A 14,792-nucleotide genomic window follows, 5' to 3' on the forward strand; every position below is an offset into this window, starting at 1 on the left:
GAGAACTGTTAAATTTGAGAAATCGTCTGTAGGCACTGCAGCAATATTCCAACAATCAGATGGCAACTAGTGGGCAGATGAAGCAGTTAAATGTGGAGCAATTTCTCCCCCATTTCTAACAAATACATATAACAGTATCTGAAAAAGGTTTCAGTTAGTAGTAAAGCCTTCCTATTAAATCAATAGGTCTTCTTGGTGGAACTGCTCAGAGCTGAGGACATTTGACATCTGATTGATTAGCATCTGTTTGCCTGGAGGCTTTCTACATTCCTCCTTAAAATTACTTACCCTAAAGGCATAGCATCAAATACAACCCTGTGTAGTCAGTGGCTGGATAAAATGCTGTGCCACAGGCTTAAGACCTGGCTGCAGCAATCCACTCTCTTGGTTGTTGCAATTCAGATGTAGAAGTGACATATCCTGATGTGAAGGTAGTAGAAATAAAGGAGTAACTCATTTGAGCATCGCAGGTCATTGAAAAGCCCATGTTCTTCTCTCTATGTTGTTTCTTCTAAGAGGTCACAAGTGAGTTTTGCTGTCTGTGAGAATCCAAGCTATAGTTCAGAAAGCAAATCTCTTTTGTCTCTGTCCCTAGGAAACTATGGACCAGTGTCAGAAGAAGGGGGAAAGAAAACTCAGAAAGATGAACTTAGTCTACTTTCTTTGTCCAAAAAAAAAAAAAAAAGGCCTTGACAATTTGATTTTATATCTTCTGTGTGTACAAGTTTTAACTAAAAAAGCCACAGTATGTTTTTAATAGTTTATGGCATTAGGCGAGACACTCTGCTTTATTTTCACTTCCTTGAACGCATAATTTCAGATGAAAGCTCTCAAATCCTAGTATTAGTGAGGGACGTAGAGGAGTGGATTTCTTATGGCAAATCTCTGGGGTTTGTTGTTTATTTATATTTTCCACATTTTCCTACCAAAACACACCCATGTGACATTCCATTGCAAGAGGCAAGAAGCCTTCCTGAGAAGTGATAGTGAGTGTGTCTTTTGAAGATCCACAAAATTACTTCTTTGCGTCCCTGCACTAAGTGTAATAGTTTGTTAAGACCACGTAAAATTATAATACGTGCTTTGCCAGATTTGCCAAGTTTTGTGTTAGTGCCAGAGTGTATGTTTAGGATATTTGCAGTCAACTGCACTGAAACTATTTCTTTTGTATAAAGGTGTAACTTGCATACTGTAAATCTGACTTGTTTTCCCCTGATCCATCTGCTTCTGTGAGTTCATCACTAGTCTTCATTACAAAAGCAGAAGAATATGATTTCATCTCAGTCTCAGTTAGTATAGCTGAAAAAAATGTAGAAAAATATTTTTTTGCTGTTGTGTGGTTTCACAGAACTTCAACATAAATAAGAAAGTGGAATGATTAAAAGATGCAGAAAATGTTACCAGCAACTCTGAAAACAGATGAAAGTCACAACAATAGAACAGCAAACATGATAGTTCAGACTGTATTTTATATCACAACAATGCTGACAACATTGAAAAATTCTGGAAAGCTGAAAACTATCAACAGCAGCGCAAAAGAAGCATGCCTCTGGCTTCCACACAGTACTTATTAACTGGTAAGAGAGCAATGTGTGCTGCTGCTCAGGGGCTGGTGAAGTGTAGACCTATGATGAGGTCCACAGCTTGATGGCTTTCAGTGCAACCTGTAAACAAAATGTTTTGGGCGGTGTGCCTTGAGCAAGAAGAGAGAGGAGTTTTTCAAGTGGGAATGGCATTGGGGAAGGGCAAGATACAGAAGTTAACTGCTGGCACTAGCATCTTAGTGACAGGGAAGGGTAGGAGGAACAGACTCCATGAAATAAGTACCACTTGTGATCTGTGTCTGAGGATGAGGTGGATAACTGTGAAATCTGTCTGAAGCGTAATGGAAGTTCAAACTAGGAATAAAGGAAGGGCAGCAGTAGTTGGGGAGAGGAAGAATAAGACATGCCTGAAAAGATTTAAGTTCTCTGAAAAAATCAGAGCTCTTATATTGTACGAGGGATTATTTGAATTCACATCTCTTCCTCATTAATGACATCTTTCTAACGCAATTATAACTGCTGATGAGCAAGCATCAGTTTTTTGCTTAGGTATTTAAGCAATAATTTTTATGTCAGGAGAAAGACTTGGTGGCTGTGCAATACACAAAATGCTTAAATATGGCACTGATTTTATGTTTTTATTGTAGAAGACACTAAACTTAGTCTGATAGACAGATGTGCTACTGTAGCCCTGCAGCACAGAAGGAAGCTGGATGTACAGAGTATTCAACGTTACATGTGATTAATACATTTCCTGAGCCTAATTTTAGGTATCCAACAGCAGGTGGTTCAGAGCATCATGAAAACAACTCTTTCTATTGAAAAAGCCCTGCTGTCTTCCAGGCATTCTGCAAGTGAGGGAATTGTGATAGAGCACAGTGCGCACCAGGGAATGTACTTGTGTTAGCAGTCTTGCCATTTAGCACTTAAAATAGGCTGCAGCATTTATGTTCAAAAGCTAATACGCACAAAACCCAATACACCCTTAGTGCAGAAAACTGCTGTTCAAGAATAGTAATGCAAAAGATTGGCTTGGATACTAGCAGCAGAAAATGTTATTTATACTGAAGTATTTAAAAAGCGGTGTTTTTGTTATTGACTTGTTTGTAATTACCTAATTCCCCAATTTAGGAAAATGTGTTAGTTCTTTGTGAAGAGAGAAATTAAATAGCACACCTGATATGGTTCGGTAGTAAAACAATGGTGAGTTTGATAACTCTGTATTTCAAAGCTGAGGTTCCTCAGTGGTGGTGGTATTAGTCATTTAAAACACATAGATGATAGAAGCATATCTTACAGCCGTCTCTGTCTCCTTTCAGTAGACAGGGCAGCACTGAGCCAAACGAGAACAGAGGATATAGTAGGACAGTACTGGGTCAAAGAGTGGAAACTGTAATGTGTGTATCTTCCTCAGTCCAGTCTGTTACCTGTCATCAAGGCTTTAGAGGTAATGCAACTATGTAGTGGAACTCAAAATAAACTGGGTCTGCTACCTGCTCTGGTTTTAACAGAACAACAGAGGGTATTTTTCAAGTTTTATGGAACACAGTTTGAAAATGCTTAGGAGTTAAATTCTAGTAGTAGCCACTCATGAGTTCTAACATCCAGCCATGTAGATGGATTTATCTGTCTAAACATGTGTGAAAAACCAGCCAACATATTATTTCACCTAATATTGTTAAGACTTTTGAAGTGCATAGGAGTTTTCTCTTAGTATCTTTGTGATCTTTGGAATCTGGTTTGCCATGTAGTATATAATAGGGCCAGTGAGAAGTTCCTTGCTTCAATTATTGATATGTCTCAATTGTTTTTTGTTTTCATATATAAGTGGAATATTTCAGCTTCTTTTTCACCATCTCTTATGATGAGATACTAAGAAATGCTACAGTAATGACAATATGTTAATGTATTAGCTTAAGTGTTGTTTTTTTTTTCTAGAAACAAGTTTCTGCACTCACTTTTGTCATGAAGGTCTTCAAAACAAAGATCCTAAAGTCTCAGGAATCATCAAATAATAAGATACATGATTGCCCATATCTCTCTGATTTTTAAGCTGGACAGGGGTTTTTGTGGATCTGAATGAAGCACTAAGAGTTGACAGGTTGTACATTCAATTTAGTATCTGGGAGCTCAGTGCAAGATAAAACAATTGGGCATTTAAGGATTTGATTGTTTAGCATGCAAGGAGCCTGTAACTTCCTCAGTGCAGCCTAGCTTAGTGCTAGTTTTCTACTTCCTTGGCTCTTGGGGTTTCCATCACTAATGTCTCTGATAACATCTCTTAAATAGAGACCTTTCCAGGGTGCTGTCTTTTTATACTCGACAAGTTCAAGCTCTTCTCCCAGCCCCGCCCCCCCCCCCCCCCCCCCCCTTGTTTTAGCCTCCCTGGTTGATTTTCAGCTTCACAAAGCCTAATGTCACATCTTAATTTCATGGACATCTTTCCTCCTTCATGATATTGATATATTTTGATAATTAAGAACTTGCCTCTCCAGACTACCTTAATTTTGTGGTAAAAGAAAAATGTGGCAGAGACTTAGGCTACATACTCCTTTTTTCATCTGAGTTGAACTAAGAGGGTGCTGTAAATTCTTGAAGTTTTACAGTCAAGAAGAGCAGGAGCAATACCAGGCATGTGTAGAATAAAGAAGCTTTTAAGAATTATAAACAAACAAAACAAGAGAAAAACCAAACGCTCCCCCCCCCCTCCAGCTCTTGTCTGCAAGCTCCATGTTATACCTGCATCATCAGAAATAAGTCTCCAGCTGATATGCATAAATTCATTGCCCCTGCTTCCTCTCCACCAACATATCTGTAGGAACATAAGCTTGGTGCTTAGCAAGCCGTATACGCAGTTCAAAAATATTGCAAATTTCAAGTAGCTGTGTCTCTGTTCTTTAAATTAGTCATGTGAGATGCAGCAGTTGCTAAGCCTTCAACACGGATTCTCACTTGCTATGAGGAAAGGTTTCTCAGTGAATCCTGGAGCTGATAAGACATTAAAATCTCATTAAAATACAATTGCATCCTGGAGCTTAGCTTTGCAAATTTCACCCTGTGTTCTGACCAAGCTTTTTGCAGTTAGGTTTCTCCACTGGCCCAGCTGGAATGAATATAAAACATTTTAGTGCTCAAACTGGTCCAACAGTTTGAGGGCATTTTGAAGGGAAAATTGTCCCATGTCACCTCAATGCAGGAACCCAGATCATCCTTGTAAGACATCTATGCATGGTTTTATCAAACTCAGGATGTGCAGGATTCATAAGCACAGGCAGTGGCCAGCAGAAGAGTTCTTACGTTACATTAAAGTTGGGTATGATTGTAAGATTTAACAGCTATGATAGAGTTTCTTGACTCACTTGAGGATAGATGGATCCTGTAGTTGCCAGTGTCAGTATATAGGAGAGACACGTATGGATTTGAATTGTCTCTTAGTAGCTCATCAGTATATCAAGTCATACTTCTATGCTTAAAGCAGTAGTGGTTAGTGTTAATATCAAGGTTGGGTAATAATAATTTCTGTTTTGTTCTTAAAGAAGGAGTTTCATTAGGAAAAGAAAAAGAATAAGGTTGTTCATCTTGGTCTCTGATATTCTAGTATCCTCTACAACTTGCAGAGATGATTTCTGCTTAAGATTAAAAGGTCTGCATACAAATGCTGTGAAATTAAATTTGATGAAGGAAATGCAGGTGGGTTTTTCCAGAGAAATAAATCGAATATACCACTTAATGTGCAGTTCGTTTGCAGCATAGGGGAAAATTTAACAACACAAATTGTAGGTGAAGAGTCATGAATTCTATCATAATTATTGGTGTTTTGCTTGTGAAGAAATACTAATTGGAGTCCTGATCAGGAACTATAAATTACATAGTCTTCTTGTACATCTGAATAGAGAAGAGCATGCCTGCTTCATTGCACACGGTGATGGCACTTACTCTACATTGGGCTACACTTCGAAGATTTATGCAAAACATGGATGCGTACGTTTCTGAGTTGCAAACAGTTTGTATGGAATATCAGTTGTACAAAGATCAGCTCTTCTACCTTAAAGGCTGCTACAACCATGAGGCTTCAGGTGATACAGGGATGTGTGGGAGGGCAGCATTGTCCTGTGCGCATATGCATAAACATGGTGATGGCCAGTAGTAGCTGGAAGAGAATTCCAGACCATATAGCAGCAAGAACGATTTTAAAGACAAGCTAAAAAAATTAAGAAAATAAAGTGAAAACAGGGTGCAGTAGAAGGAAAACAAAGGGCTCCCCAGGTAAGATTTTAAGAAATTAATGTCTGACTATTGGATCCTAAATCTTTTTGTAAGTATATGGCCTGATTTTTTTGTGAGGCGATGAGTAGCCAGGAGTTTATATTTGAATACCATGTGGAGGTGCATTTAGTGTATTCATCTGAAACACAGAAGACTAAAATTTTACAATGTAGCATTTTACTGAGAAATTAAAAATTTAGGAAACAAATGTGAAGCATCCGAGCAGGAGGATGTTTCTAAAGAAAATCCAGTGGGTTCTGTTGTAATGCCAGTCTGCCTTTCACCATCTTTCAGTTCCCGAGCTGAGACCAAGGGTTTCAGAAACTGTGGCTAAGAGAAAGGCACAAGGGAGTAGGGAACTGGTTTACTTTGAAATTGGACCCTAATTTTTTTTGGTTGGAATGTGACTTTCTTTTGAGGTTGGCCATGACATTCTTAGCTTAGAAAAATCAGATTAATCTTAGTTTTTGATATTCCTCCTGGGAGAAAATTCTCTTTTAAACAGTTGGTATGAATTTAATCCCTTCGCATTCCATTCCCAAGAATGCTGGAACTACTGTTTGCAAGACGCTTTTAAAAGGACAAGCAAATATTTCATTCGGTGTTCAGCCTGGATACATTCAGGTAAGGGGAAAGTGTTGGGTTAGACAGGAAAAGACTACAAAGAAAAAACGCCTCGCTGGACTTCCCCCACCCCGCAGCTGAATGCAAAATGTCTGCGCATTCACATTTAACCGATGGACGATAAAAAAGCAGGAGAGCTGTTGAGCCTGGTATTTCAGGAAATAATCACCCTTGAATTCAGTCACGGCCTCTTGATGCTTTTCCCAGTGTGTGGTGTGGTGCTGCATGAGCAAATGCAGGCTGTTCCCTTTCTTTTCCCGGGCGGAGTGGATCCCTGCAGGAATTGTCCTCTCCGTGTTTTAATTGGTTTTTGTTTGTTTGTTTTTTTCCGGTTGCTGGCAAGAGTTCTTAAAATACCTCGCCTCTCTTGTAAGTGGCACTGGCTCGGTGCACAAAGCTGCACCCAGCATGGGACTGAGTGGTCACAGGCTATCCTGCTCAGTAAGCACAGCAGCAGCCTGTATTTACTGGTTACTGAGCCCCCGAAGGAGGCAGGAAGGAGCGCTTGGGAAGCTGTGACTCGGTGCAAGTGCCAAAGCGGGTAGGAGGAGAAATTTGACCTGTTCAAAGTGAAAGATTCATCATGGTGGTGTGCTGTTTCACTGTTTCCACTCCAAATAGATGTTATGGATAGACTTCTTCAATAAATAAGAATGCATTTCTGATGCTGCCAAGAAAATAAAACAGATTAGGGTTTGGTTAGGACTGCAGGAATAAAAATACCTGATATCACATTATAGTTTTGAGAAACACTGTAGATCCAATTACTTTGGGCTGTTACGAAAGGCTGGAAGAAACAGCATACACACATCAGTTATGTAAACAGCAGCTTTTCATCTTGAATATGCCAGAATCAACTTCTTTGGTCAAGTAGAATGAATTCTACTCCTACCTGCAAAGTAACAAGGGGAGGAGACGGGAAAAAAAAAAAAAAGTGGGGTTCATATTCCAGCCCCTCGTGTTGGCTATTCACAAGCAGGCCATAACACACAGGATTAGGCGTTTCTTGTACTTGGACTGCAAATAAAGGAAAGGAAATTTGAGAAGGCATAATCTGGAGCTATACAATACAGTAAAATACATTACGATTTGCACGCTCACAGGAAAGGAATAAGAATGCATTGACATCTGTAATGGACTTCATGCTAAGCACCATTTTCAAGTTGATTTACTTAATGACAGTATCTATGGCATGAATAGATGTCTGACTTTTGGACATTCTGATCTACTCATGCTTCATTATAGTCGTAACAATAATATTATAAGGAAAAAAAAAGTGAAGTGGAGATTCTAAACAACATCTTCCATTAGCGTCCTGCAGATGTACTGAAGATTGAGAAAGGTCCTTTTAATTCAGTTTCTGTTTGTCTGATATTACTTACCTGAGATGGCTCTTGCCCAAATCACAGTAATTTTTTCTTGTGTGTCCCCCTGATCTTGTTACTTTTGTATTTAAAATATAGTCCCACTAAAAATTAACATTTGCAGTAAACTACAAATCCAACATGTGCTATTGTGTCCCCAAAAATCTTTTAGGGAGTCTTTAGTTCTCAAATAATAACTAAATTAATGTACAAATAGAAGAACCCTGCGAGATCTGATACTGCAGTGTGAGGGAGTTGAATTACAAAGTAGACAGGTCCAGAATTGCTATAAAATGGTGAAGCTCCTTTTGTTCAGAAAGCTTCACTTTCTTATACCAAAAGATAATGTAACCAAACATTATGTTTTCCTTCTCTGCAAAATTAAACACAGATTAATTTTGTATTAGCTGAGTGGGTGTTTACTTGAATTAGTTGTTTAGAGCACTGCTCTGGAATCCACACTGTAAATGAAATATCTAGACTTCTGGGATTCACCCAGTTTATCTGGAGAACACCCTTCAATTTGTTATAGCACGATAACTGAGTAAATCTCACATAATCTGCTGTATTTAAATATGCAGGCAGTTAAAAGAGTTTGGACACCTGAGAGGAGGACCATCACTTGGCTATGGCTGTCATTTTTTTGTTGTCTCTTTAGTAAGAAAGTCAGGTCACCTCTTGTTTTATTTCTGGATCTGATACATATTTTGTGTAAACATATCTTTTTGTACTTTTTGTACAGCACCTTACACAATCCTGGTCCATTAAAAAAAATAAATCATAGAATGGTTTGGGTTGGAAGGGACCTTAAAGATCATCTAGTTCCAACCCCCCCCACCATGCGCAGGGTCACCTTCCACTAGACCAGGTTGCTCAAAGCCCCATCCAACCTGGCCTTGAACACTGCCAGGGAGGCGGCAGTCACAGCTTCTCTGAGTGTCCTGTTCCAGTGTCTCACCGCACTCACAGTAAAGAATTTCTTCCTAATATCTAATCTAAATCTACCCTCTTTCAATTTGAAACCTTTAACTCTCATCGTATTACTACACTCCCTGAAGAAGCCACCGTACAATATGATAGTATAAATAAATTAATAGATTTTTCCAGTTTCTATCAGCCGCAAAAAGGGCACAACCATGTTGCATGCTTTTTCTCTAGACTATATTTATTAGTATTATATTTAATAGCTGTGGCAATACATTGAGGCTTTCTGTTTCTGTCTTGATTTTTGAGTCTTTTCAGGATGAGAACTCTAGATGATATGTAAAATATGCCAGTTTAAATAGACTGTAGGCAGTATCGTGTCTACTCTTCATGCTTAACTGAGAGAGATCTGTCCTTGTTCTGGTCAAGATGGCTATGTAAAAGGTAGAGATGAGGAGTAAATTTCCAGGGCCTGACTATGTGCTTTCTGCTGGGCAGGGTTGACGTGGAGTGCTACCATTTGGGATGCTTATCCTTCCCGCTCTTCATATCCTCATCCTCTGCTTCTTGAAATGACAGAACATATCATAGAAGATCCATGTTTTATACCAATTCTTATTGGAAAGATGCCCAAAAAAATACAAGGCAGTTTAGCTCATGCTGGTATTTCTGTAATGTTGGCACTTAAAATATATTCATCCCTACCTTTTAACTATGTCTTAGAAAGAAAGTAGCATTCTTCAGACTTTTAAACTGTGGTATAGTCCAAAATGTATTGTAGTTTAGGTTGTTTCATTATTTCTTTGGATGCCTTTTTGGGGAACATACAGTGTATGAATGGCTGTAACTTGCTGTAGAAAACCAGACTCTCTCTTTACCTCCAAGTTCAAATTTAAGTTTTGAATAATGATGTAAACCTTAATAAGTCTTCAGCAGAATCTGCCTATGTCTGGGAAAATCTGGCTCCTGTGTTCACAAAGTTTCACTTAAGTTCCTTTTACAGTTGTGTGTCCTAATTCTGTAAAGTGTGGGCTATATGAGTAGGTTCATTCAGAACAGTTGTGCCAGGAAGTTATGATTGGATTTTCTAGCCCTTAAGAATTTCTCTTTAGAAACCTAACTGTTCCAATGCCCAGCACTGAGCATGACACTCTTCAGAAGACATGCCAGGAGCAGTATTCCTGCTGTAATGAACAGAAATATTTACTTTAGATATGACTAGAAGCAAAAATAGGGGTGGAAGAAGCTGTAAAGAGATGAACACAGAACTCATACGATTTCTAGGTGCATTGCATTTGTGCATGAAGTATATACACATGCCCTTGGCTCAGTGAAACAGCTTCAAAATATCTGGTGCTATCTTTCTGGAAGGATTTGCTCCTTCTGCAGTGCTGGAGGGGTGGTTTGAATGCCCATATGTTCTTGCACTAACATAGTACCCATTAGGGTGGAAGCGAAGCAGTACTACAAGTGTAAAAACCTGGAGCTGTGGCAAGCCAAGTTCTGGTTTTGACCTTCTTAGTGTTGGCCCATTCTTTAAATAAAGGAAAACAAGGCAGTGTGTTTCTTAATCTGATCCTCATCAGACCTGTCTAAGGCAGTGGGTTGTAGCATGTCAGCTGCTAGCGTTGGCTGTCTTCTCCTTCCAGATTCAAAGCAACACTTGGATGTATCAGATGTTGTTGCCATGAATGTGACATATTGTGTTCCTGAAAATAAAAACGGAGTCATCCCCACTTTTCAAATCACACTTATCTCTCTTTGCATTTATTCTCTCTGTCATGGTACAATAACTGCTGCAAAATTTCCAGTGTGCATATCAAGTTACAGATTAGTGCAGGCCCCTGTGGTTCTTGGAACAGCATGGGGCTGTTTTTGTTTACTGATGACATTTATCCTCTCATTTCGTTTTGGAAGGATGACAGCTTCTCACTGTCTGGTGGGGAATGTACTTACAGGACCTTCTTTTCATGCCATGTCTGACAATAACAGTATAGTATCCGTGTCAGCTTGCTATGGAGCCACTATTACTGCTTTCAGCAGTCAGTCTGGAAGGAACTTGGCTGGGCAGGAAAGCAAAAGAGTTTCTAAGTGCAATTATCTTCTCTTGCAGGAGGAGACCGAGAGCGGATGACAGCTAATCATGAGACATACCTCCTTATGGCGAGCACACAGAATGACATGGAGGATTGGGTGAAATCCATTCGCAGGGTTATATGGGCACCATTTGGAGGAGGTGAGTCAGTGAAGGAACATGCAAGGCTCCCAGATGCATGAAGACACATAAGGGTTCTGTCATCTCTCAGTCACAGCCAGAGTTTTGAAGTGAAGAGGACAAGAATAGTCTAGATATTTAAAAAAATTTTGAGTAAACCCTTTGTTTTCACTTGCAATGCAGGTATTGGGCATGTTCCCATGCAGAGGGCTAAATTAAAAGGCTTTAAACTGTCTAGAACCACTTCCCTTGATGAGGATAGCACATGACAGTGCATGACCAAGGCAAGGGGAAGTTTTCACAGAACGTCTTCTATGAAATCAGCTTTCCTGCAGAGAGAAGCAGGGTAATTCCTTTGGTCACCAGCTAAAAGACTGTCCATGTGTTTCATGAATGCTTGTTACAAGAAGCTGTCAGTGATTGTCCTGCAAGTGACAGCTAAGACCAGTAGTAGTGTTATATAAAACTATGCACTCCAATATAAGCCTGAGGATATTAGCACTGGCAGTATAGGATAGATTCTTTTTCTTTTGGTTGGCATACCAAATAATTTCAGTAGTACTGGATCAAAATTTATTGTTGGATAACTAGTTGTCTTTTTAAAAAGTTCTCTTATGTTCAATAGGCTGCAAATTATCATCATCATTTTCATCATTGTATTCTGGTGATAATGTCTATATTATTATAATACAAATATGATTGATATACTTGCACAAAATGTCATTATGTTAATCAGTCTGTTCCTTGGAGATCTCAAATCTTGAAGTTCAGGGACGGAAATATTTTTCCACTGTGAAAGAGCACCTGTATTGCATCAGATGCTTTTTGGTCTTGTCTGCAGGTTGCTGGAAAAGTAAGTCAGGCAAGGTTGTCTGTTCTGTTTCATGACCAAGAGTGCAGTTATCACTGAAAACTGTGATTGCTGACTGTGTCTTTTTCTTAACCAGGTAGACCACAGGAGAGAGGATGGGAGGGACTGAAGGAAACTACCATTTTAAACAAAACTGTTCTTGTAAGCCCCTCATCTTCCTTTGTGCCTCATTCAGGTCTCACAGTTCTTAGTAGGTAGCTTTGGCCTAACTTGTGGGCTGTGCTGAGGGACTTGGTCAGCTAGGGCCTGCCTGGCACCTCTTCAAACATGACTGTCTTCTCTTCCGCTCCTCCTGGGGAAATGTGCCCTAAAAGATGGTGCTAAGCAGTCATCTCACTGGGATTTGGCCCTACACCTTAGTAAGCTGGCAGAGTCCTGGATCTGGGCATGTAGGTCTTAATAGGAGGATGCCTAAAAAACCAAAACAAAAAACCAAACCCAAAATCCACAAAGTGAAAGGTTTGTCTTAAAAGGTGTGATCTTCTACAGGCATATTGAGATGGTTTGGGAAAGGGGATGTAGGAGGAGTACAGTCTTCTGCAATTAGGCTAGGTAAGAATCTGCACGAAGATTACCAGTCCTCAACTTTCTCTTTGTAAAGCAGGCCTCATGCTGAGCTCCTCAGCATTCTCTTACTCCAGTTCAGTAGCAGCATAAGCTGCTGTGGTGATAATAAATTTGGGGGTATAATAGAACTGAATTTTTCAAAGAGTATCTTTGTGGGTTTTGTACTTGGCTTCCAGCACCACAGTATGCTTTCTGTGGCAAATAATGGGGAAAGGTAACCTTGCAGTTCTTCTGCAAGAGGAGAAGTGTCTACATTTTACAGGTGGGGAGCTGAGACCAGGTGAAACTCCCTTTCTAGCCCAAGTCCATGCACGGAGGTACAAATAGAAACCAAATCTCCTGAGTCCTGACCTAATGCGTTCTTCACCAGCCCCTCATTTGCTTTTACAGGGCAAGAGCTATTTCTGGTACAGCTGGGAATCCTTCCAGCCACCATGCAAATTCTCAGGACATCATCATTGTTATAGGAGTGTTTAATGTCAATTACTGAGGGAGGAGCCTCGCTGAAGACTTTGCATGCTGATTTGCATAAAACAAGAGAGAGTACAACCCTTGAATTACTGTTTAAATTCATTTGTAGTTAAGAACATGTTTCTTTTTGTTTTTCCTATTGTATTTCTTGAGTAAATACAGTGACTCGGGGTTATTTGTGTTTGGAAGCAAACAGTTAACTCCCTGGAAAAACGAGAATAGATAGAACATGATTTTGTGTTTAGTGTTCACAGAGGGGGTTTGACCGTGATAACAAGGCAAAAGCAGTATCATGGCATGTGTCACCGTTAAGAGCTGTGTTTCTAGCATGTCCCCCATTTTATTAACTACTTGTTACTTAAGTTGACAGTCTGAGCTATTTTAACAAGTCTCAATAAGCCCTATTAACTGTTCTGTAATTATGTACAGCCAGACACGTATTTTTATTATCCCTTGCTACATAGATGTTGCTACAGCTGTTGCAACAGGCTGACCCTTCTGAAGAAGGGCACTTCTGGCTTAGCTCGTCTAAGAGCCTGCCTTTATGAACTGTAGCCACTGAAGTTAAAATTTTATCTATTACGGTAGCTATAAAGAAGATTGAGAAGTCGCAGTCACATGATGATGACTAGCCAGTAACAAGTAATTACTTGCAACACAGTATTATTTTAGAGAGCTAATTAATCAAAACACCGGTTGTACGTTAGCTTCCTAAAGTTCAGTACTAGATGGTAAACCACAATAGTGTGGTGTCATACAAGTCAAGTGCCACTTTGAGTAACATATCTAAATTTTCTGGTTCTTTTAAGCATTATAAGCAAGCTGTGTGTGTGCGCGCATGTGCAATGGATGTGTCTGAGCCTCGGTGAGCCACTAATATTTAAAGTTTGTCTGGCAGGGAAAGGACTCCTGGTACCAGAGCAAGGAGCTTTGTAAATGATTAACCGTATCATTAAATTGTTATTTGTTAACCTGTGCTAGAAGGAGAAGGCGGGATGGGGGCAGGTGCAAATCTGCTAAGGTGATCAGAAACAGCTTGTTTTTTGCACCATCATTTATATTCTTTTCCCTTTCAGAATTTTTTCCACAATGAGCCATAGCTTGTAGTGCCTGTTTGCACATGAAATTCCTTTCCTGATTAGATTAAAAAGGCAATTTTTTACAGGAGGGAAAGGCCTGAGCTTTAATTGCAGAACTTGCAACTAAAGAGGAGGGAGGAGGTGAGAAGAAGGAGCATGAGCGTTTTAGCAGCGGTAGTAGTGTAAGGTCTGGCACCTGCTGTGGGAGCCAGGCACAGCCCGCTTGCTTTTCAAGCTGCCGCACGCGACAGCCGCCTGAAGTCAACTCAAAGTCACCCGGAGGAGCAGACTAATTGCGTTGCGGCGGCTCCCTCCTCTACGTCGTTTCCCTGCTCTTGCTGCATGCGAGGGGCTGGCGCAGGCGGGAGCAGCAGCCGTGGCTGCCATTGCCAGGCGTGGGACCGGCAGGGAGCAAGCAAGCCGAGCATCCCCGTCTGGAGGCACGTATTCCTCAGCAGCTCCCCAGGATCCTGCTGGCAAAGATGCGCTGCTGCCGCATCTGACGCACCTTTCCCATGAGAGCTTCTGTTAGTTCAAACGCAATAAAACAAGCGAGAAACCCATGAGAACATCAGACAGGGAGCTGGGTATATAAAAGGCCTTTTGAAAGGAATCTGTTACGGACAGAGAGCCTTTTGGGCGAAGGGGCTGCTGTTTTTGCTTCTCAGTTGCAGAGATAAAGGGAGCCAGCAAGGAGTATCGTATCCCGGAGGATTCTTCAGTGGCCTTTTGGTATTGTTTGTCTCTTTCCCCTTGTGCACCATGAAGCGCTGACCTTTTCCTGTGGAATTGGAGTCTCTGCCACTCAACCCCCTGTTCCAGCTGGGAGGAAGAGGTCTTTCTCCCCCTCTATCTGTGCAGGCAATT

General features: G+C 40.4%; 1 protein-coding gene across 3 annotated transcripts in view; it reads left to right on the top strand.

The window, feature by feature from the left end:
- Positions 1-14,792, top strand: part of ARHGAP24 (Rho GTPase activating protein 24) — a 188,240-nt gene that overhangs the window by 143,847 nt on the left and 29,601 nt on the right. For 2 of the 3 annotated variants that reach the window (XM_086463903.1, XM_086463904.1), the window contains exon 3: positions 10,836-10,958. In XM_086463903.1, coding sequence (XP_086320029.1) covers positions 10,836-10,958 — 123 coding nt within the window. The remainder of the gene's footprint in view (positions 1-10,835; positions 10,959-14,792) is intronic. The other variant, XM_086463905.1, reaches the window with a different exon arrangement.

Source organism: Leptosomus discolor, chromosome 4 (genome assembly GCF_034619465.1).
Source record: "Leptosomus discolor isolate bLepDis1 chromosome 4, bLepDis1.hap2, whole genome shotgun sequence".
NCBI classification, from domain to species: domain Eukaryota; kingdom Metazoa; phylum Chordata; class Aves; order Leptosomiformes; family Leptosomidae; genus Leptosomus; species Leptosomus discolor.